The sequence below is a fragment of the Leuresthes tenuis genome, unplaced genomic scaffold (genome assembly GCF_036924035.1).
Source record: "Leuresthes tenuis unplaced genomic scaffold, fLeuTen1.0.hap1 SCAF_20, whole genome shotgun sequence".
NCBI lineage: Eukaryota > Metazoa > Chordata > Actinopteri > Atheriniformes > Atherinopsidae > Leuresthes > Leuresthes tenuis.
Window position 1 is genome coordinate 11,915,272 of NW_027325374.1, and position 25,360 is coordinate 11,940,631.

A 25,360-nucleotide genomic window follows, 5' to 3' on the forward strand; every position below is an offset into this window, starting at 1 on the left:
ATTTGAGGACCCTGGGAAACGGAGTCAGCTGACAGGACAGGGAGGTCTGTAGCAGACCATTTCTGTGGGCTTTGTGTTGGCCAGACGCCCACTGCACATCCAGCGAGTGACCGCAGCCTCGACAGAATAAACAGTTCACTTCTGTAGGTTGGCCAAAAGGAACCTGAGAGACTATCACAGGCAAGATGACGACAGGAATTCTCAACTGTTGCACTTTGATCAGTAAAAACAGGTGAGAATAAAATCTCTTGATAGTGATCACTTCTCTTGATAGTGTGCAGTTTGTTTGATCAATAAAGTAAATTAAAGGTTTCCAAACACTTACAGTACATTATGTTTAAGCAGAATTTCTCTTCCTCATTCCTGACGTTGGACTTCCTGATTTCCTTTATCACCAAATAGAAATGACCACATATTTGTTTACTTATTCCTTACATTATAGATGTCCACAATAGATAAGATAAGGTGCTCTGATGAATTGGAAGACTAATAATGTGCAGTGGCTTTGTCTCTTAAACTGATGATCAATTCTAAAGTAGTCTGACTCAAATGGCTTCAGTTTCAGGTCTCTTTTGTATCAACTTAGAAACAAGATCCAGGAAGAAGCCCAGTTGCCCTTTTTCAAGATCTTGGAATTAAACTAGAAACAGTTTTTTTATTAATTCCTGCAGGAGAATTCTATGTAGGAAAAACATCACACCCCAGATTATATAAATGAAATATTTCCTCTAATATCAGCAGAAGGCTAACATTGTGTGACCCTGACTGTTTTCAATAAAGCGGGGCTCATTCTTTTAGTTAGGATGGATCGTTTAACTAAACAAGAGCTTTCACTTCAACAGCCATCCAGTAATAATCAGTACAGGATATGGTTGTTTTTGCATTCATCAGCGCATCTGACCTATGCATGACTGCTTCTTTTGGATCTTTAGCAGCCGCTGACCTCGTGTCATTCCTGTGAGGAGAAGGGTGATTATAAAGCTTTTGTTTTAAAAACAGGTTTTAAACATGATCTCTATTGAGATGGGAAACATCCTTATTCAGATTCACAGGGCATTCTGATGGTTAATCTCATTTAATGTTAGTTCAGAAACTGAATATGGTTCCGGGTAGAAGTTTACATAAGCTCATCGTGGACCTGTATGTCATGGAAAATATTGGTTTTTCAGTTATCTCTTTCAAAACTTGCGGGTCCTTTAAAGTCTTTTAAAATGCCTCTTAACCTCCTGTTAGTGATCATGATTGCTGATATCTGGTAGCTTCTCTGTGATACCTGCTGGCACTCTGTACACTGATCATAACATGGCAAAACAAAGTCCAAGAGCAGATCTCAGAAAGTTCAGGTGTCTTGGAGCCATATTCCAAACAACTGCAGATTAGGCTCATCATTCTAAAGTTTTGTAAGAAAAAGCATATGTTTTTGGGAGGTGTAGTCACTATGCCGAAGTCTGGAGGATGCAATGTGCTAAAGAACATTCAAACGTATCATTTGATCATTTTCATCCAAAACTTGTGCATCAAATTATTTTATTTAGGGTAAAAATATACATTTTTAATTTATTCTGCCCTTGTAAACTGTTTTAAAAAAATTATTGAAAGCCCCTTTTTTTCTATGAAATTTATGGTCATAATAAGTGTATGTAAATAAGAACTGTAGACTAAAATAGACATTAGATTGAAAAACGTACTTCCTGAAAGGGACTTTTTGTTCTGTCCAGCAAAGGAACTGAACTTGTCTTTGCCCCACCATTCCTTATTAATTTTGAACATCAGCTAAACAAGGGTGTCTTGTCAGTCGTTTGGCGGCATTTCCTGTTCTGAGAAGCTTGAGGTCCTACATCAAGACTCACAGACCACACTTGCTTTTCTGAAATTAACAAAGAAGACATGGCCTCTCATTTCAGATAGACCACTTCCAGGCTAAATGGGACAGTTGACATAAATCTCATACACTGAAATATATACTGGTGGGTTCAAGCACAAGACTATAAATATAATGTGAATAGAATCTAATTATCTGTCCTTTTCACACTCCTTATTCCCACACAAAACAGTATGAGGCACCTCTACAAAACAGTAATGGTTGGTTGAAAGAACACTTCAGCCCAGTGAAGAACTTCTTCATGTAACCCTCAAGTAATCACCCAAGTCATCTAAATAGCAGAAAATATATAGAATCTTTCTTTCTTTTTTTCCATCTTTTCTTTTTTGTGTGTTTTTGGTCGTACTTCTCTTTTTCTCATCTCCAAACTTAAACTGGCCCTAATTTAAAGTTTCATCTCATCTGCAACACCATCTCCTTCCAACTGTCTTATTTTCAAAAACAAAGCCTGGAAGTGTCCGTTGTGTATCTGATGCAACGTTTCTACACGTTTACATTCACTTTGATGAGTGGAGAGCAAAAGAAAACAGAAAAACAAGTTGAAATGTGAAATTACACAGTAATACTGCTTTAATCAGTGATGCAATAAAAGCAGCTGCAATGTAAGATGGGTTTCCTGCTTGGAGCTGCTGGTTAAGGTTTGTTTGGGACACTTCCTTTTCCTCTGAATCACAGTCATATTTTGGGATGTGGTGCAGATGTTGAAAACAGTTACAGATGTGCTCGCATTGCTCTCTTCACATTTAACCAAAAACTAAATGCTGCAATTACTGAACTTTAACACCACATGATCTGTCTGCCTGCCTATATTTCCATGTCTTTTTCCCCCGTGTGCCCACCTAATGCCGTCTATCCACCAGACAGAGTGACCAAACAGTCTCTATTGATTAATCTAATAACTAATAACCATGCTCAGTACAAGCAGTTCACAAATGACATGCTGAGCAGCACAATGTGCTTTGTAAAACACCGGCGATAGCCTGCTCCAAACCAGCTCTATACACATATCTGCACATGATCACGTTCACATTTGGCCTTTAAAAAGTCAATTAAATTTCACTATATCTGTAAGTATGGGCATTACATATTCTCGTTTAGTTAATTGGTATGGAACCTGAACCCATGAGTTAGTAGTTTTAAGCAACATCGATTGTTATCTGCACTACATGTGCAGTGTAAGCATAGTGACATAATCATATCAAAATGGAATCCAGATCAACATATACACAAGATACTTTGGTAGAAATAGTAAAAGGAAGTGACATTATTCCATATTAAAAAAAGAATCTAGTGAACTAAAGTTGTATAAAATGACACGAAGCAATGAGAAAATGAGATGTTTTATCTTGCCTGCCACTGACAGAGGTGTAACTTTATCTAAAAGGGAAGTGGTGGCAAGAAGGAGAATTGGAACCAATGACAAAGCATCACAGTAAAACGACTGAATGTACTTTTTTTCATTGTAACAGACTGACAATGCTTTTGCTTCAACAGACATGAGAGAAATGCCAGAAGCAGACTTGAGTTTTATAACACATACACATTATATCTAAGCGACACTCCTGGCTACTGGTTGACTACCGGTGACTCTCAAAAGTCAACAACAGATCTTTCATCTCAGCTATTGACTTTTTCAGTCACTGAGAGTATATATCTGGGTGTAACCACCATCCATCCATCCATCCATCATCTGCCGCTTATCCGGGGGTCGGGTCGCGGGGGCAGCAGCTTGAGCAGAGAAACCCAGACGTCTCTGTCCCCGGCCACTTCTTCCAGCTCTTCCGGGGGGACCCCGAGGCGTTCCCAGGCCAGCCGAGAGACATAGTCTCTCCAGCGTGTCCTGGGTCTTCCCCGGGGTCTCCTCCCAGTGGGACGTGCCCGGAACACCTCCCCAGGGAGGCGCCCAGGGGGCATCCTAACCAGATGCCCGAGCCACCTCATCTGACTCCTCTCAATGCGGAGGAGCAGCGGTTCTACTCCGAGCCCCTCCCGGATGACTGAGCTTCTCACCCTATCTCTAAGGGAGAGCCCAGACACCCTGCGGAGGAAACCCATTTCGGCCGCTTGTATTCGCGATCTTGTTCTTTCGGTCACTACCCACAACTCGTGACCATAGGTGAGGATGGGAACGTAGATTGACCAGTAAGTAGAGAGCTTCGCCTTCTGGCTCAGCTCCCTCTTCACAACGACGGGTCGGTGCAGAGCCCGCAACACTGCAGACGCCGCACCGATCCGCCCGTCAATCTCCCGCTCCATTCGTCCCTCACTCGTGAACAAGACCCCGAGATACTTGAACTCCTCCACTTGGGGAAGGATCTCATTCCCGACCCGGAGAGAGCATTCCACCCTTTTCCGGCTGAGAACCATAGTCTCGGATTTGGAGGTGCTGATTCTCATCCCAGCCGCTTCACACTCGGCTGCGAATCGCTCCAGTGAGAGCTGAAGGTCACGGCCTGACGACGCTAACAGAACCACATCATCTGCAAAAAGCAGAGACCCGATTCTGAGGTCGCCAAATCGGACACCCTCAACGCCCTGGCTGCGCCTAGAAATTCTGTCCATAAAAGTTAGGAACAGAATCGGTGACAAAGGGCAGCCCTGACGGAGTCCAACTCTCACCGGAAACGTATCCGACTTACTGCCGGCAATGCGGACCAAACTCTGGCACCGGTCATACAGAGACCGAACGGACCCTATCAAGGGGTCCGGCACTCCATATTCCCGGAGCACCCCCCACAGGACTCCACGAGGGACACGGTCGAACGCTTTCTCCAAGTCCACAAAACACATGTAGACTGGTTGGGCGAACTCCCATGCACCCTCCAGGATCCTGCCGAGGGTATAGAGCTGGTCCACTGTTCCACGGCCAGGACGAAAGCCACACTGCATCTCCTGAATCCGAGGCTCGATTATCCGACGGATCCTCCTCTCCAATACCCCCGAATAGACCTTACCAGGGAGGCTGAGGAGTGTGATACCCCTATAGTTGGAACACACCCTCCGGTCCCCCTTTTTAAAGAGGGGGACCACCACCCCAATCTGCCAGTCCAGAGGCACTGTCCCCGATGTCCACGCGATGCTGCAGAGGCGTGTCAGCCAAGACAGCCCTACAACATCCAGAGCCTTGAGAAACTCAGGACGGACCTCATCCACCCCCGGGGCCTTGCCACCGAGGAGCTTTTTGACCACCTCGGCAACCTCAGCCCCAGAAATGGGAGGCCCCGTCTCCGAGCTCTCCGACTCTGCCTCTTCCGAGCACGTGTTGGTAGGATTGAGGAGTTCCTCGAAGTACTCCCCCCACCGACTCACAACATCCCTAGTTGAGGTCAGCAAAGCCCCGTCCCCACTGTAAACAGTGTTGACTGTGAGCCGCTTCCCCCCCCTGAGACGCCGGATGGTGGACCAGAATCTCTTCGAGGCCGTCCGGAAATCGTTCTCCATGGTCTCACCGAACTCCTCCCAGGCCCGAGTTTTTGCCTCAGCAACCGCCGAAGCCGCAGCCCGTCTGGCCTGTCGGTACCTCTCAGCTGCTTCCAGGGTCCCACTGGCCAAAAAGGCCCGATAGGACTCCTTCTTCAGCTTGACGGCTTCCCTCACCACTGGTGTCCACCAGCAGGTTCGAGGGTTGCCGCCACGACAGGCACCGACCACCTTACGGCCACAACTCCGATCAGCTGCCTCGGCAATGGAGTCACGGAACATGGCCCATTCGGACTCAATGTCCCCCACCTCCCCCGGGATATGGTTGAAGCTCTGCCGGAGGTGGGAGTTAAAGCTCCTTCTGACGGGGGATTCTGACAAACGCTCCCAGCAGACCCTCACAATACGTTTGGGCCTGCCAGGTCTGATCGGCATCCTCCCCCACCAGCGGAGCCAACTCACCACCAGGTGGTGATCAGTTGACAGCTCCGCCCCTCTCTTCACCCGAGTGTCCAGGACATACGGCCGCAAGTCCGATGATACAACCACAAAGTCGATCATCGAACTGCGGCCAAGGGTGTCCTGGTGCCAAGTGCACATATGGACACCCTTATGTCTGAACATGGTGTTCGTTATGGACAGTCCATGACCAGCACAGAAGTCCAACAACATAACACCACTCTGGTTCAGATCGGGGGGGCCGTTCCTCCCAATCACACCCCTCCAGGTCTCACTGTCATTGCCCACGTGAGCATTGAAGTCCCCCAGCAGAACGAGGGAGTCTCCGGTAGGAGCATTCTCCAGTGCCTCCCCCAGAGACTCCAAAAAGGGTGGGTACTCTGAACTGCTGTTTGGCGCATAGGCACAAACAACAGTCAGGACTCGTCCCCCCACCCGAAGGCGGAGGGAGGCTACCCTCTCGTTCACTGGGGTAAACCCCAATGTACTGGCACACAGCTGGGGGGCAATAAGTATGCCCACACCTGCTCTGCGCCTCTCACCACGGGCAACTCCAGAGTGGAAGAGAGTCCAACCCCTCTCAAGAGGACTGGTTCCAGAGCCCAAGCCGTGCGTCGAGGTGAGTCCGACTATATCTAGCCGGAACCGCTCAGCCTCGCGCACCAGCTCCGGCTCCTTCCCCAACAGAGAGGTGACATTCCACGTCCCAAGAGCTAGCTTCAGTAGCCGAGGATCAGACCGCCAAGGCCTCTGCCTTCGGCCGCTACCCAGCTCACATCGCACCCGACCCCCTTGGCCCCTCCCACGGGTGGTGAGCCCGTCGGAAGGGGGACCCACGTCATCATTTCGGGCTATGCCCGACCGAGCCCAGAGGAGGGCGACCAGAGGAGGGGGACCACCAATTGGTGTAACCACCAATTAAAAAATTCTGCATATCACAACCCTGTCACTTTCTTTAGGGGCCGCCAAAGTCTGAAAATATCTCCGTCTGTTAGCTGTTCAGATTTGCAGCGTGCTGTTACATCAAAGAACCAGCTAACGCTGGGATAACCCGGCCCTCTCATCTTTATCTCAGTCCACAGGTTAAGATCATTCTGCATTTGCAGGGAAGGCGAAAGTCTTGCGTTTGCTTTTGCAGTGCTATCAATAGCAAATTCTCATCAGCAGTGATATAGTTCAGTTCTTTATATGGTTATTCTGGTAAGGAAATCTGAGTTAAGTATTATTACCAGTCAAAAGTTGTAAAGTTTGACTTCCCACTTAATATAAAAAGCATTATCAGAAGCTCAATAGCGGAACATGCCATCACAAAAACAAACTTGTAAACATTAGTGAAACATTATCCATGTGAGTGACAGTTATTCATACAAACTTCAACTATCTGGCTTAAAATGGACCTGTTCAGATATGTGCAATGGAGGAGATCTTACATGCACTTATCAACATACTCATAAGGACACCTGCGTGGTCTGGATAACTCCGTGTTCACCAGTGATCAGAAAATGACAGATCATTTTTGGGAGGTGAAGTTCAGCCAAAAAACCTAATTATTAGAGTGTGAACAACACACTTATTGTAGTGATAAAAATCAAAGTGGGTAGCTAAACTTCTTAAAGAAAGTATTACTTCTGAGTTCAGGCAAAACATAAAAATGGCAGTGAAGGAGCCACGTATGATTGCTTTGTTCCAGCCTGAGTTTGTTCTCGTGTCAGTAGCAGAAAATTAACTTATGGCAGGACCTGAATAAAATATCAAACAGCGGTTTGATTGTCATTGATTGTTATTGGCAGACAATGGTTTTTCTCCCTGAAGCAAGCTGGGTTCAGCTGTGGGGCAGGGACTGAGCTGACATGGCTGGATTAATTCAAGCTGTGTTTTGATGTAATTGCCATGGAAACCAAAGTATAACAAATCTGGTGTTAACTTGATGACAGAAAACTTGCTGTGTGTCTGATGTCAGCACTACGGGAACTCTAGAAAGAAATGGACAAAATGACAACAGAAGTGAAGTGAAAGAACATGTACACAGAAATATACATAGGTCACGGGTTTGCGTTTTAATATCCCAGATAAATGTACCACTGCCTTCTTAACATTCCACCAACTTTCCCCTGAGCTCCAACATAAAGGTAAGAGATATTGGTTTTAGTGTATTTGTAAGTCCAAAGAAAGAAAAAAGAGGTAGTTAATGCCTTTATCACACGGTATAAGTAATAAAGAGCACATACACAGAAACTAAATGTCACGGTAAAATGATGCTCTTGCAGATTACTCTTTTTTCCAGTTTTGTCCCAAAACCTTATAAATAATTTATCTTGCAAATGAATGCACGGAAGCAGAACAGCTCTACATTAAACGCACCTGCCTAATGTTGTGTTGAAAGTCCCACTGATAACATATCTCTGTCCCAGCGGCACATGGGGAAAGGACCTCATAGATGTCCTGTGGCATCTAACACCAGCAGCGGATCCTTTGAGTCTTTCACGTTAGGAGTTTTCCTAAATCTGTCTTTTCGATGGAATTGGACAAGTCTGGAGCATGGGTAAAGCCCTTGAGCTCAACCCACGCCTGAGCAATATCTGCAGTGTGGCATGGAGCATTGTGAAGCAGCATCACTGCCATGGACTGTGCTTTGTCTTCAGTCATCATTAGATGGGTCATATGTGTCCAAGTAGCATTAACATGACTGCCAGTGGGTTTATGGCTAATCAGTGTAAATGTATAAAACTGATCAATGTGTGTCGAAGTGTGCTGCTGTTTTTTAAAAACTACTGAAATGTGGTGTTAGAATTATCCTCCAGAGTCTCTCGCCAGCAGCAGTATTCAGCATTTCAACAGATTCTGGACTAAGACTGTCTTAAGGACTTAAAAGCCTTGAAGAATTCGGTTCTAGTTAATCAAAAGCTCCAGCTCAAAAGGTCAACAAAAACAACAATCTCAAGTCCAAACTAGGTCTGTAACGATATCAAAGTTTCACTATACAGTTAGTGTGGCCTTAAGCATTTACAATAACGATATTATCGCAATATCAATCGAAAATTGGGTAAGGAACTTTAAATATTGAACAAAAATGAATCTCTATTCAACAGTATTGACTTTATCAGCTGAGACCAAATCACAAAGTATCACATGTGTATGACAGATACCTTTCAATATTTAATTCTTTTCAATTTCAGTTGTCATCAATACTGGTATATCGTGACGCCCCTAAACCAAACTCGTACTGGAAGATAACCTGTATTTACTGCTAAGAGATGCAGTTTTCTACAGTTCGTATTTTTCACAGTGACCACTTAACTGAATCAGCATATTTGGAGCATGCCAAATATTTTCATAAAAACACCTCCTTGTTCCATTAATTGGAAATGTTAGCAATCATATTTCCTTTGAACATAATTTGTTGAAATCTATGTGTAAAATAAATAGGTGACAGGGTTGAATTCTTGTTTGGAGGGTGTATTGAGTGTACTATGACATGGCTAGATAAAGTGGTTAACAGATAAAACAAGTGACAAATTCCTCATCATTTTAAAGTTTAAACAATTGCTGGATGACATCATGTAGTGTATTAATGCACAGGAAGTTTCACATAGAATGTGTGAATTTATTTTATCCTTAATGTTGAGCTTAAATTTGTCGAAAATCCTGCAGATTGCACTGCTCTTGTTGAACTACACAATATTGACCCAGAAAGAAGGGTGATTACCGTAGTTAGTGGAAAAAGCTGTTGAGATGAAAGCAAGGATAATGTCAGAAATGTTCTTTCTAAAAAAGAAATGAAGCTGATTTATTTTTATTCCCAATCTTTAGACAAACAATCTCCTTTCAAATGTGCTTGAGGCATGCAGCTATGGCAAATGCATTTGTAAACCAATAAACAATGTGAAAGAAAATGCAGACAATCTGACAGCTGTTTCATCTCAAAACAAAGGTAGTAAATCCCAACATACTGAGCCACATCCAGGTCTTAACTTTTATAAATGTACAAACACTAAAGATGTTGCCTGTACAGAAGAAGTTACTTGACAAGTGTAGTTCCGCTTTCTTTTTCAAGCAGCTCCTCTTTCATCCTCCCTCATTTCCTACTACTGAATCTCATCTTTATTCGTCTCACTCTTAAACTTTCCTGACACTCCTGTTTTTGCAATCTTCTGAATCTGTGCTGTCTCAGTTTCATTGAGGCTTACAGCTGGCCCTTGGAGAAATGAGAGTTTTTCACAGTTCAAACTCACTAATGGCCTCTAAAAGTCCTAGTAAATCTTAGTTGTTTACAGGAAGAGGCCCTTTGCCTTGTTTAGGATGCAGTGCAGGTTTCACCAACCCATTTTCATACACATCTCATCCCATATGGATGCTTACTAAGGAGCCCATGGCATCATTGTTGCAGGAAGGATCTGTCTTCCTTGTGAAACATGTTTGATGTTTGACGTTCTCACCATCAGTCAAAGGCATCAACTTCTACTTGTGTTGTGGGTGGTGTGTGTATCGCTCTGGGTGGGCATTAGCCATCAGTCATTTTTCAATAAAGAGTCACTGCTTAGTGACAAACAAATACATGTTTAAGAAAAAGGAGGCTTTACAAGCTTCTGCAGTCTTGGCTTGATGAGAAACAAAGTGACAGACAAGAAGCAGCTGTTGACAAAAAGTAACTAGCAATGCTGCCTCCGAGAAAATCACATGAAAGCCTCTCTGCTCATTTATTATACCACTGAAAAGTGGCCAAGAGGGCTGCAGGCAGAGTAGTGAGTGAGAGAGTGAGTGTGCATATGTGAGTGATTATAAGGGTTTAGGTTCCTTCACTAAGTAGTATTTCCATCAAACGTGTACCTGGTGAGAAATAAAAGACAATATAAGTCTAATCTAGAGCTCCTGTATCCAGTAATCAAAGACACGTTTGATGTGTTGAAAATGAGCGAGAGTGAGACCTGGAGGGCAAAAAAGGGCCAAACTCACACAGAGCACCCCACTGCCACAGAGCAGGAAGACCGTCTTTCTTTTCATCATTTTTATAGCCCAGTTCAGCTTCCTGTATTACCGACACTCCACTCACTCCCCGTTGACAAGTTCATTCAAGTGAACCTGAGGACCCTATCACAAGCCCCGATGGCCTACATTTAAGCCTGCCTCCGCTAAGCTGAAGGGAGGTCAAAGGCCCTGAATCAAATGACTGTTACATTGTCATGCTGCACTCAAATGCATATTTTGTGACTAAATTAGCTGTTGTTCTTGGACTGCTTTTGCTCAGGATTACTGAAACATCAATGCTATCAGTAAATTAGCTCAGTGTGCTACAATCAATCGATGTCATTATTGTACGTATGAATGTATACATTTTTCTTTTCCTTCTTCCTTTCTGCTGCTGCTAAAGTTTTGTAGAGCACTCAATCTGAAATATGCTATTTAAACACATGAAAATTAAGAATAATCCCTCTACGAGGTGAGTGAAAGTAAACAATGAGTAAACGTGAAGCGTAAGAGAGAATTAGAAAAACTAGTAGTGCAGGATGGGAGACTTTCTTCATCCTTATGCATGTTTTTCACCTTTGAAGACTAGAAAATCCTGAAGAACATGGGGCCAGTGTATCAACATGCTTTACCCTCAAAATAATAATGGGGGAAGCAAAACAAGTAAAGACATAAGATGAAAGGCATTCATCAATGAGGAAAATAATCATTTTCATACATTGTACATGATTTGAATGTTGTTTCTTTAGTAAGGCCATTTTTGGGAGAATGATTTCATTCATTTATCTGCTGATGAAGGCAGTTAAGAAGTCAGATGGTGTAAACAAGTCCTGTAAAATAGCTTATACAAATATTTCTGATCATCTAGCTGGGATGTTAGCATGTGAGCTGTAAGTAGGCCTGGTAAAGTTATTAGTGGGTACACACTCTCTTGTAAAAACAGTTCTCAAACATGTGCCAGCCCAAAGATCAGTCAGAGCAAACAAAGCTCCAGGGGACTTCAACAATTTGATCCTCCTCACTGACACAAGGTGTGTGAATCAGTGATATGAGCTGCTGAGCTTTTCTTTGAAATGCATGAATCAGGTTTCAGTAACACACATCATCCAGAATACTAAATAATGCCTTTACTTGCCACTGGCCTCCCTGACCTTTCCCAGCTTTCCCTTTGCTGTACCCCACCACTGGCTGCCTGTGGCTGCTAGTATCTAATTCAATGTCCTGGTGCTGTTGCACACAGCTGCCAAAAGCGTACACACCAGCCCTTATGTCAACCTGAACACACCGGCTCTTTCTCTGAAATCTGTGACCGCCAGGTGCAGATTTCTCTCCCTGCATCACTCTACCTGCTGACCAATTACACTCCAATTGCTAATCTGTTGCTCCAACCAGTTCTTTATTACCAGATTCAGATTCAAGTTCCAATCTTAAAGAAATGAGCTGCCTGATCACTTTGTAGTCAACAAATTGCCTTGAAAAACTTCAGCTTTTAAATGATGATACAGATTGTGAAGGTAGTTATTCCCAGCTGTCACTGCGGACAATCGGACAATCACTATAATCTCATTAATGTTCACACGTGACCATAAACTGCATCACATTTTGACGTACAGTCTGATAAAACATGCTCTTCACGGTCTGATTTAATGTGTTTCAGTGCATTTTAGCTGTTAAACCAAGAAAGTACACCTCCATTAAAGAAGATAAATGGGAGAAAAACTGGAAGAAATAAAAAGTATATACATATATTTATGTAAAAAAAAAACATTTTTAATTAATCAATGGCCTAACTGTTTGAGCTGTTCCCGTGATCAGTAGCTGGATGCTCTACACAGAGCCTTCACAACTAATTAAATCCCCTCACAGGAAACATTATACATGGAACACCTCTGCACTGGCTTCATGCAACATAGACTATTTACTCTGAGAGAGAGTGGGAGTAAACAGACTTGGCTGTCTAGTCAGTTGGTGAACAGGAATGTGGCAGCAAGACTGCTTTCTTTCAAATTGTGCTGATTTCATTCTAAGTTGACAGGTCACCATTGTTTCCAGTCCAGAAAGTTGCTTCTGTGGTCCATCCAGACCAGTAAAGGCAGAGGGGGGTCCATAGAGACCACTGTGAAGCTTCTTCCATTAAGCTTAGAAAATAAACAGGCACCTACCTAACTGTGAAAAATGCTTTCTCTGCTTGGACAAAAAAGAGTAAATCACTCTATTGTTGTTTCAACATATTGGCTCAGACTCCTTGTTTATGTCAATCGGGCAGTATTAAAATGGCCTTGTTCATCCCTCATGAACAAATAACCACAGGAATTTGAGGAATGCCGTGAGAATAATAATGCAGCTACTGGAATTTATCAGTGGCCACAGTGTAAGCAATTTCACAGAGCCGCACTTAGACTGATATCCTGTATTTCCTAGGTGAAACTGTTGGCTCTAGTTTCAATCTGAGGCTCTGATGAAGCCATTTTTTTCTACTTCCATACTCCAGTTTATTGGCAGGTGACAGACTTGCACAAGTGGGAGAACAGTCTTCATAAGACTACTTTCAGTTCACCTGAAGGTGCTTTTATATGCTCGTGTTCCAAAGTAAATAGAAAAAACATCAGCCAACCGGTTCATTGGCTTTCAGTTCATGCACCCAAAATCAACAAATGTCATGGGGTGGTTCCTTTGGAACGGACTTTTTGCAGATCGTTCACCACCAAATTGCAGCGCAGCGTCCCTAGGGAAGTCATCTACAGCGAGTACATAAGGAAACAATACCACAAGTCAGCAACCTTGTTATCATGTTATCGTCAGATAAAAAAAAAAAAAACTTCACCTACCTTTGTGCTTCTCCATTCGCTCTAACGGACTCTCGCTCCCTCAGCCGCGTTACTCCGCTCATACAGTGAAACAATCCCAAAAAGTTTCAGGAGGGATGGGGACGGCGAGCTGAACCTCCGGCTCTCAACAACACACTGACTTGAGCTACACACAGTGTTGTTGAGACGGAACAACAGTGCTCTCCACTTCTTCCTAGTGTTTTTTTTTTTTTTTTTGCAGCACCTCCTCCTTCTAGTCGCCAGCAGCATCAGAAAGAAGCTTCATAGCCAAGTGTCACTCAACAGATCCCCGGGGGTCCCATCAGCGCTTTTGAACCGTTTTTATGCTCTCGACAGTGTTTAACCACAAAATTAAAGGAAACCCTGTTGGGCACCTATCATAACCTCACTAGACTTTGATTTGTTTCTCTACCAGATAGTTGTGCAAATCCTGACATATGGTAGGAAAAAGCCACTAACAATTTGGGGATTCCTTGGTCTCGCAATAGAAGGGAAGAGAGCCACTGGTGCATGTGGAGGAAATTCTTGGCACGGTAATAAAAGCAGTTATCTTGTAGTTGGGCTTCAGTTGTAAGCCCCTTCATTCTTAGCAGAAAATTTAAGTTCCTCGCCATAACAATCGAGCATTCCCGTGGGAGAACCGTGACCGGGTGGAGGTATGAGAGGAATGTCAAGCGGAGTAACACAACGCACCGAGGAAGATGATTAAAACGCATGACACCGATCCCAGTGTTTTGTGCATGGCTTAATATATAGCCTATACTTAAGTAGGACGATAAGCACGTGCAGACAAGCAGGATGTAGTTAACTGTTCTTTTAAGGCAACCCAGACAACAAGGATTATGATGTGCCTGAAAAAGCCACACACCGCAAGAACTATAGGCAGCGATGTGATGTAATCTGATGCTGTTTTTTTTATATTCTTTCCAAATGCTACAGACAGGCAGAAGTGTTGCTGGAAACAAAGCTTTACTGAAGACCAGACCCCACCATTCCTCAGATCACATCTTTTTATCTTAAAAACCTGCTGTGTGCATGATGTATGCCAAAAAATATGTTACATGAATTCCCCTTGCCAGGCTCAATACTCCTGAAACTACCATACAGCTGCCACTGAAACAATTAATAAAGGTAAAAATGCAGGATAGGGATAGGGTTGGCCAAAACAAAACAACACTAATTAAATAACAATTGTTGTTAGGCACTGAAACGTGCTAATTTCCACAGACATTATGAACATTAGTAAACTTTTCTATGTAAAAGAGATACTCTACATGTGCAAAGAATAACAGGAAGGTATTTGCCACTGTGGCTACTGTCCATCAGTTTCACCTCTGGAAAGTGGTTTTTCCTGTTGTTCACCTGTCTCACCATCTGTCAAAGCTTTTGTGTGTAGTGGACCGAAGTTCAGGACCCAGTTGCACCTGACAGCAGGGGCCAGGAGGATGAGGAGCAAAGTAAATGTAATTCCTCACTGGAATCCAAAGGATGCTGCAGAGGCAGGCAACCCCAGATAATCAGCTGAACAGGGTAAGAGCAAACTTGAATGAAGCAAAACAGTGATGATGACAAATATAACAACAAACTGGTGGAGATCAAAGGGATAATAAACGTAAAAATTAAAGGAGCAGCCAAGCTGGAACCAAAACCCCTGTGTATCAATCATATTTTACAGTAAAGCACATAAATAAACACATCTGTAAGCACCCCCATATTACAACAATCTTTCATCAGACATCAGGGAGAGAGTGATGTAATATAAGTGATAGACTGCATAATCCCAGATGAGATTATGATAACCAATAATCAGCAGCTAAAGAGTCAGTTGCTACAGTTCAGAATTAGGGACCTAAAACGCAGAGTTTTGAGGTGCTGCTGACAAGACTCATTTGTTTTTATTTCTCACTCTCACGCAATTCCTGGAGGAACTACTGCAAACATTTGGTTAATTTGTACGTAATCTTTATTACAATGTGTTGTTCACACAACAGTTAATGAAATAATCTGAATTTAGTAATCATTAAATCCAAAAACAATTTCCAGGCGTGTAACCGCACACATACACATCTGACCGACAAATTAAGCGGGTATAGAAAATGGATGGATGGATGGATGGATTATGACCAGATAGAAACAACCTGAACTCACTGAACCCAGGGGGAGTGGGGTCAGCAAAGAGTGACAAGGTCATCGTCTTGGCCCAATTCTGTACAGGCAGAAGTGAAGTCATTTGGAGATGTTCCTGCAGTTTTGCTGTACGTTTAGCAATTCTTTCCACAATGTGTTATTTAGGTTATATCATACCAGGTATCATACCATTTTGTTGCTATTTGGTTTCCCCAATAGTTGTGGGATGTGACACCATTGTCAGAAAAACAAATCTCTGTGTGGTTCCTGCACACGTACAGCCATAGACATGCATTTTTTTGTCCTGTTGAAGAGGCCACAACGAGGCAGTCAAAAGCCCACAAAAACTGTCAAGCAACCGTGAAACTAAATGGTGTGGTGCAGGGCTGGAAACCAAAGTGGGGAACTCCAGTATCTCAGGACATTTCAGGGGTAGAAATGTGCTTTACAAAAGTAAATGCACTACAAATCAAATGAGAAGCACATCGTTTTAAGGTTCAGAAACTTTTTCTAGGGTTGCTTTAACAGGATAACAAGGTCTGACATCTTTAGCTGTACAATTTAACAATATATTGAATGCTTTACATTACTTGTTTACTTGTTATATTAACTTGTTAATCCTTTAATGTCTTGCTGGTAAAGCACATTTTTAAGCATCTCTATTGTATCTTGTTAAAAATTGGTAGGAGTAGATCTGCATTAGCCATCTTTACCGCACACTTTAGTTAAGTAATGCTAAAAGTTACTAACTTTTCAAATAACTTTTTCAAATTACACAGTTACAATGAAGTGATATCTCAGCTATTTGCTATAAACATTTCATCTTATTTTTGGCCAGGGTTAATGATAAAATGCTAAGAAACATTTTCCTATTGTTTTTATTGTCAGTGATGACATTGAAGGGGTTAAAAATTATTAGGGCTGGGTATCGCCTCTTATTTCCTGAATCTATTCAATTCCAATGGAGAACGTTGCGATTTCCTAACATACATACCTCACTACTAATTGCACAGTTTTAATTCCAGTACTTTTCATTTAAAATCTGTCTGTTTGACTTGTGAAGGTTCAATATATAAGAGTTGATTCAAAGTTTTAGCTTCAAAGGTACGCCATACAATGTTTTTTGGTTCTCGGCAGGCCAGTTATCACAAGTATCTTGGAAAACTTGCCACAGTTCCTTCGTGGGATCTATCTCAGTTGTTTTTGCCTCTTTGTGTTGTTTCATGTTGGGGACAGTGCCATCTGACGTGAAATGCCTTGTTTTCCTTGTCGCTAAAGATATTTCTTTGTGAATCTGGCTGTATGTCAGGGTCATGTTGAGGGAATTTACTGTGAACACATCAGATACATCTCTGTTGATAGTCCCGTGATAGATAAGTCTGAACATACGTTTTACCGCATGTTTTGTGCTGTTGCAGCAAGTTGAACTCTCAGGGATTTTTTTCCCAATTACTTTTCATTGAAAGAGAGATTTGACATAAATGTTGGCAATATTTCATGTTCTGACCTCACAATTAGTATTGCACAGTATATAAACTAGTATTCTTAAGACAAAGTATTCTATTATTTGTTATTGGTATTAAAAAAACAAAAAAACATTCTTTTTAGCTTCTTTTAGAGAAACTTGTACCACATTCATTCAGAACTTAGCCTTGAATCTCAAGCTAGCAGATTTCACCTCCATTCAGACAAGCAAGCGGATGATGTCATTGTCTTTCTACACCTCATCGCAAAGCGCTGAGCCAATGGTGAAAGTGTAAATGTGAGTCAGACATGATGGCTCAGCATGAACTGGAAACAAGGGTGGTCTGGCCTTTCTTGCCTCCTCTGTTTCTTTGTATGTGTGCCCACAGCTAGCTGTCTTATTAATTCAGCAGGGGAATTCCTATTGTGCAGCAGACCTTTGGAGCCCCTCTGGTTGTATGGGAGGTTTAAAGCCTTCAACACTCAGATTTGGATAATTTAGGGTCCTCAAACGTGTCCTTGTGTGTGAGGTATATGTATCTAGATGTGGAAAAAGTATGACACAAGTTTTAAAAATGGGTCACATGTACAATTAAGGTTTACAGATGGCCTTTTTTTGGTCAAAGGTGAGACTGTGGACTTGGCTGTGTTCTTAAGTTGTGCTGCTTATTGAAATACAAAGAGCATTCCTCAGCTGCGAATCAGAGGACAAAGGTTACTGACTGAACTCCAAATTAACACTGAAACCTCTTTGATTCAGGGGTCTCTCCCATGTTTGCACACATTTGTAGAGACACATAATGTAACCCCTCAATCTCCTGAAAAGAGACCTCCCATCTACGTTGGTATTTTCATCCAATCTAGTCTGAACCATGCGCTTTCTCATACTGTTACATCTGGGAATTTCCAAAGAAAGCCGAACCCTCTAATTCTGCAGCACCTCCCTGTTTTTCTAATAACATTTGAACCAAGAATGCAGATGGTGCTGGTTTCAGACAAACTACAACTTGTGAAGATGGTGCCTCTTTCCCCGCACTACAGAGACATTTGCACCTGACTAAACGCTAGCAGGCTCTCCAGTGGCTTAAGTGGAGGAGTGTTAAGTCACAGCAAAACAATATTGTTTTTAGTTCATGTGTGATCAGGTTAACCGCAGCCTCTGTGGAAAATAAATGGTGGTTCTTTAGAATTCAAAGTGTTTTCTTCGATTGGCACATGGGAGGGCTGTGAAAAGATTGAGGTAATAATCAAGTGACACCTTAAACACTACTTGCATGCTTTTAATAGCCTAGCAGAAGACAGCTCATTAAATAATGAGCAAAATACACTACAAAGTGAAAACAAATTCTAAATAAAACACAGAACACATTTACAATAGTACCATGCTCAAAATAGACAACCTACGTTTAAGCTGTTTTGTCGAGTCTCCATCAAACACAATTTACGCTGCACAGTTTCAATGACTTGACTGAGGCAAAAGTTATTACAGTAAAAACAGAAGTCTCTTTAGCAATGTAAAGGGTGAACCTATATAAATACATTTATTTGACCTGTTACCCTCACCCTAACCCAGCTTCTCGGGAGACTCTCCTGTAGAAGTTATAACGAGATCATACATTGTAAATGAAAAGTCTGTTTCGTTTCTGATATTGAACTTGTTCCTATTAAGCGTGCATGTATTAAAAGAATCTGTGTATAACTGGAATACTCAGAAAGCTGAACTTTTTCCTAAGTAAGCTGCATAGCCTGAAAACATTTCTCACTGTACAACACTGCCATCTGGCGGTGCAGCTGCAGAAGTGCAGGCAGCTCCAAATACATGGATCAGTTGAATTTGCGGCAGAATGAAGATTAAAGTTCAACATTATTTTTTGTTACACCAGTATGTTAAGAATAAATCATTTCTCTACTCTCTGTTGTTGTGGAACCGTCAGTTCCGCTGACCACCTCATCTTGACAGTGCAAAAAGACATCAAATTAAATAACCAATTAATTCTCACTACATTCTGAAAGGTTAATCTTGCTCTTGCTCTCTTGTCACCTAGTATATGGTGCTGTTACTCAGTGGTGGGTGGAGGTGGGGTTACAAGATTCTCTCTGTCTTCGAATAACCATCTGCTCAAGTGACACATAAAAGAAACACATTGTAGATCATATCTATTTTCCTTCTGCATCACACAGCTGCACACTCCACTAGACTCTCCAGCTTGGCTGCTGGTACCACCCTGATGAGTCTCATCTCAAAATCTCAAACAAAGATAAGTGCTCTGTCAAAGAGAAATTTATTTTAGACCATGCTCACAATCGAATCCTGTCAAGAGTAAAAGCTAAGGCTTTATCAAGACATGGCTTATTATCCTTTTAACTCATTTATGTCCCCAATCAGTCCTATACAGAGATGTTCTGGCTGTGACTATGCTAGCAGTAGATGTACTTCAAATGCAGATGGAGAAGTAAGGCCACCATGTACAGTATAAACTCAACAACGAGCTCGGGGTAACTGAGAGCGATCTCTTCAGAGTTTGTGAAAGCTTATTGAATTATTTATTTCTTCATTCCATCCCTGGGATTCAGTAATCAGTTATGTGCTATTAGAGGCAAAGAGACAGAAAACCAACACATCCAATCAGTGGATTTCGTTAAGTCATAAAACATGATTGTTTATTTCCATCTACTCAAATATAGCATTCAACTGCATTAAACACCTGCTCGCTGGCTAATGACTCCATAAAGTGACAGAGAGGCTGAAAAAGGCAAAAAGAAGTCTTAACAACTGGAAGGTGTAATTTTCACAAAATGACCAAAGTAACTTCTCGTGAAATCAATTACATTTGAAAACAGTTGTATTCTAAAGGGATGTAGGGAGAATATGTTGCCAATGTGTCTCAGTGTTTGAAATGCATTTGTAAGTCCTTGACTTAAAAAAAGCAAAAACTTTCATTTGTTAAGTGCCGCATTGACTAATTTGACGGGTTTTAGATACTGTCCCTTTAAGTGGGAGCCATTTCCAGTACGCATGCGCAGGCTGTGTTTAGTTTTCGCCAACCTGAGGTACTGACTAGTGTCGCTGCGCTAGCAATTCCATCGCAGCTTGTTGTGTTCATGTTTTATCGGAAACTGAGATGTTTTGGGTTTTTTTTCCACTGGAGTTGTAAGGAGTCAACAACACACACTGCCAACCAATGAAGTCTACATCTGAAGATGCTTAAATCGCTGTGGAGACAGACCGTTTGGATCAACAACAGTTGAAAGTGTTGGCTCAATACCCCCAGTCGGCAGGAATAGCCCTCCAGTTCCCACTTCACACCACATCCATGTTGACTGCGGCAGCCTGCTCTCTGAGTCCGTGGCTGAAAGCGCCACAGCCTCTTTGTTCGTTTGTGGATAAGATCCGGTTCAATCATAGTAGCTTGTGGAAAGACCATCGTCTGTTCAAATGTTCATCCCAGTTTCAGTATGAAGGATTGTTAACGCATTAAAATGGCTGCTGAAATGGCATTTGTGGGAGAATGGTCTTGAATCAATGCAGTAATGTACCCAGCAGAGGCCAAACTGCAAATAAGCTACATTTGCTAACAGATTGTGCATTCTCTAGTGACTTAATTTAACTAGTTAGCTTTTCAAGAAGCTTTGATTGATGCCCGTTTGTTTAGGTAGGTTCTTCCAACAAGAGGTGGGTGAAGGGAATTCCTCCCACTCCAAATCTATGCATGCGGTTAACCGAGCAGCTTTTGTAAACACTTGAGCTAACGTTGTATCATTTTTGTTAGGCATATTTTCTAATCCAGAGCTTTGTACGCAGGCTTAGCTAAGCCTTAACCAGAGTATGACCAATACCCGGCGAATATGCAGGACTTCTTTGTTGTAACGGAAACATCCTGAGTAACCGAGGCTTTCTCTGAAAGTAGACCTCGAGGCCCCGGTCTTCTCGGTTTGGTGAGCAGGAGAAAAAGGAAAAAAAAACAATGGATCCTGGGGGGAAATGTGAGGCTAAACTCTTTCTTTTCGGACCCAAATTAACCGCCCACAGTGACCCTCGGGGAATCAACAAATACTTGGTGGTCTATGTGTTGTTTTACTTTGTACTGTACACTCACGCCTCCCCGGCGAAGCCGTGTGATAAGAACTGTCTCTCGGGGAAATGCGTCAACGGGTCCTGTGTCTGTGACCGAGGCTGGGTTGGAGATCTGTGCCAGCACTGCCAGGGAAGGTTCAAGTAAGTGGCCCGCATCATCCGACCCACTCTTTAATGTGAGCGCCTCTCCTGCTGAGTTCTTAATAATGTCACAGCAGTGATCCGAAGCAATCGGTGTGAGTCAGTAACTGCTGTTCTCCATTCAACAGAAGTGTCAGTAAAGATGAGTGACATCCAGTTAATGTAGCTGTTGTACAGCTGGATTACATCAGGACAAAGATTAATTCCCTTTGAGCACAGTTTTATGAAGTTGTGAATACTTTTGAACAGACATTCACAGATTGAAAAGTTTATATATATAAAAAAAATAAAGAAGTATCAAGTTTATGCAGTTCATAAGCTGCCATCAGATAGTATTGGCTGTTTATAGAATAGAATAGTTTTCATAATCTTGATATATTTACGGTGCGTGTTTACAGTTTTATACACACAGATCTATTTTGATTAATGTCAGGCTGCTTGGGTTGCAGTCTCTTTTTTTTTTTAAATCTACTTTTGCAAAGTTGTCTCTGTTCATCACAACTGTTCAGACTGTTTACATCAGACCTTTGAGAACAGGCAGTAATATGGACACCTGAGGTGCAGTTTTGCACATTTCTTTCAATTATCCAGCCACCATCCAACTGAAAGACGCCTCCACCTCATGAGCTACAGCAGATCTTGAATGTTTTGCTGTAGAAGTTTACAAGGATTACTTAATGTATGATGGTTATTCTCTTAATCAGATTTAGCTTTAATTAGTACTGTGACGGTATCTTACACTTAAGAGGAGAAAGTGGTCAGTCAATGAGAGCCATTGCTTTATTCCTTTCAAGCTTGCGCTTGAGCTTTTATTCCAGGCACATTGCGCTTCACTGCTCCAGCGTATTGACTTATGGTCTCTACCATTTGCAGAAAATGCTAGATAAAATCCCTAAACAAATAAATTCAGTGTGCTTTTGTGGAAAGAGAAATCCCACAGTAGCTTTGCGGCATTATCTGTAATCCTCTTGATTTTATAGAAATGCTTCAACCTCTGTTATTACAGAGTCTAATGGCTTATTCCTCAAAAGGGGGAATAAATGTCAATCAGCCGAGGCACACACCATGACAACACATTAAGGGTGAGTCGAGGCCCGTGAGCGAAGCACTAATAGAAAAGGCGGGGATGCAAAGGCGCATCGTAACAGCATTCATCTTGATAGGAGCTTGTAATGTCCTTTCAGTGCACCTGAGCAGCACTTTGTGGCACAGAAGTACCGCGATCGCAGTAATTACCAAAGCTTCACATGTGTCTGAGGTTTGGTGTTTGCCTTAAAGCTTGTTGTTGGGGGGGGGTTCTGAGAAATGATACCCAAACCTCTCTGATTTTACGCACATAGTAAACAGGACAGTGTTTCTCTGTAAAGGCCAATGTGCCACATAAAAAATGATGGTAGTTTTTCCCTGGGTGTCTGCACACCCCTGATGTGTTGCTGCTTTCCTCCAGCTGTTTGCTTATTTCATAAGTGCTCAACTAAAGCAGTTAGTGGGAAGTGTAACGAGGCTTGAGTCGGAGACAAACCCTATGTATCATTTTCTAAAATCCTATTTTATGCTGTGGCACAGTTATGCAATTACGACCCTCTTTAATCCCTTATCCCATTCAGTCCTCTGGCATTAATGCCGTCTCATGTCACGTTATTCATCTTAATGATGAACGCTGAGGGACACAGAGTGAGCACAGGTCACTTCCTGTGTTTCTCAGACCACCTCTGAGGGACCTGGCGCGTATTTGCAGTGTTCCCAAAACAGATGACCGTTGTCAAGTCTTACGGACACCGATTTGTACACATTTCACCGAGTCTCTCAGCTTTGACACCAAAGTTAATTTTAACAAGGAAAAATGTGTTGCAAAACAGTCCGATGCATCGCAGTGTCACCAAAACATTCCTACGTGTGGGTGGGAATGGTTCAGCTCTGATTCGTGTGATGTGATAGGGTCTCTGTTGAAAAGCCATATATCATTATAAAACACTACTGGAGTCTTACGTGTGAAGAATACTTTTTAGGGAGTGGAGGAGCCTTTTTCAGGAGGTCAAATCTTTTGTTTGCTTTGGTCTAAACTTGAATTTACTGGCAGTTTTTTTTTTTTGGGCACGTTTTTAAAAACAAGTCATTCTTTGTTAACTTGAATGCACTCAAAAATGATTTGATCAAGTTATACTGTGAGCTGAGGAGTCTAATAAATGTTTTTTACGACTTCGCGCTCATATTACTGTTCGGAACAACAGCACAGCTCTCGTCTCTTTCATTTGACTGTTTTACATCACTCAACCTCTTGTTTTACTAAGAAATATTGACGCGATGTGACTGACAGTCTAAATAGCGTTGGATAATCTGAAGATAACATTGAATTTATGGCGATTGTCACTTGGTGATCTTGCACACAGTACATAAAGAAGGGCAACAAATGAAAGGAAAAGGACATGCTAAGCTAAGCTTTGAGGTCTCAGAACAGAGACCCAGTCCCAGCATAAAAAGTGATCGTTCACATCTTGCATTGATTTGCGGCGATTATTGCTTCAAAGGGAGCAAATAGATCTAAATCTTGACAGCAAAGCCCTCCCCCCTCCTCCTTATCATAACAGACACCAGATCCCCTCACTGTAGGGGTCAAGGAGTTTTTGCCTTTATGCGTCACCTGTGTTTATGTACCAGCCCACAAACGGCCAATTAAATGACTCGTTCTGTTTTGGTCTTTCAGGTTGACAGAACCCTCAGGATACCTCACCGACGGTCCCATCAATTACAAGTACAAGACAAAGTGCACCTGGCTCATTGAGGGCTAGTAAGTGCCAATGATGGTTCTTAGTTCTACTGAAGCTGGGCATTCACAGCCAAATGTAGTTATCTAGTGGTAACTGATTAATGTCATTAAATCAAGCTGATAATCATCTGTGTTCTAGAGAGCGTGTGTACGCTGTGCAGCTTAAAGCGTGCGTTGTAAAGCAGGGTCTGGCCCTTTGAAGGCACAGTATGTAACTCAGTATTTCACGTTAATAAGCATCATCAGACAGACGCATCAAGAGTCCTCTTACCTGTAGATGCTTTTAGTTACCGTGGCAACCAACGCCTCCGAGCTTCTTGTTTGAAAAGTTTTTGCTAATCTTTTTTTTTTTTTTTGGTAATTAACAAAGGCCAGCCTGTCACTTCCAGGTCTTTTCACGTTTTGGTGAAATTCTATTTTAATGCCACAACGAGCACAATGAAACAAAAGTCTGTCTTGCATAACTGCCAGTTTATTTGTTGCAACGTGGTTGCGTTCTGCTGGTCAGCACTCTTGAGGATCTGATCAGTCTGAGGGTTTATATGCTCAAATGTTCATCCATGTTTGTTCTTCAGCCCAAATGCGGTTCTTCGGTTGCGGTTCAACCACTTTGCCACAGAATGCAGTTGGGACCACATGTACATCTACGACGGAGACTCGGTGTATGCTCCTCTGGTTGCTGTTTTCAGGTAAGAAACTGAGAGAGACTGGCTTTTGTGCCAGACCTTGTTGTTCTATCATAAGTGGGTACATGTATTGGTGGTAATTAAAATCTAAAGCCACCGTCTGTTATGACAGTCATTGAATATTTTAAAATATCCAAATCCAAGATACACAAGCAGTTTGTGTCCACCCTTATACTTCCGTTTGAGGTAGGATGGCAAGTAGCAGCCAGTTGATAAATTGATTATTAGTGAACTTGACTGCCTCTATAAAAGAACTGTGTGTGGGTAAATGTGTGTGTGTGTGTTAATGCTAAGGAAGAAAGACAACCGCAATGGTCTTAGAAAGGCAGGTGAGGTTTACAAAGGCATTTCCATACCATTTGGAGTCTGTGAGTCATTGAGTTCACCCAAGAGTCCGACTAAAACACCAAAGAGCTACATCTCAGACTCTACGGGCCTGAGTTAGCATGTTAGCAACACCCCAACCCAGCTGTCAAGCATGGTGGTAGAGGGGTGATGACTTGTGGTGGTTTTGCAGCCACGGGACCTTTGTATGTTACAGTTAGT

General features: G+C 42.4%; 2 protein-coding genes across 2 annotated transcripts in view; one reads left to right on the forward strand and one right to left on the reverse strand.

Moving 5' to 3' along the window:
- The window catches only part of afap1l2 (actin filament associated protein 1-like 2), a 44,352-nt gene extending 30,527 nt beyond the window's left edge, over positions 1–13,825 (reverse strand). The window contains exon 1 of the mRNA XM_072373803.1: positions 13,555–13,825. Coding sequence (XP_072229904.1) covers positions 13,555–13,570 — 16 coding nt within the window. The 5' untranslated portion in view covers positions 13,571–13,825. The remainder of the gene's footprint in view (positions 1–13,554) is intronic.
- A 6,360-nt stretch (positions 13,826–20,185) lies between these two features.
- atrnl1b (attractin-like 1b) overlaps positions 20,186–25,360 on the forward strand; it is a 55,541-nt gene continuing 50,366 nt past the window's right edge. The window contains exons 1-3 of the mRNA XM_072372819.1: positions 20,186–21,361; positions 24,066–24,149; positions 24,704–24,817. Coding sequence (XP_072228920.1) covers positions 21,111–21,361; positions 24,066–24,149; positions 24,704–24,817 — 449 coding nt within the window. The 5' untranslated portion in view covers positions 20,186–21,110. The remainder of the gene's footprint in view (positions 21,362–24,065; positions 24,150–24,703; positions 24,818–25,360) is intronic.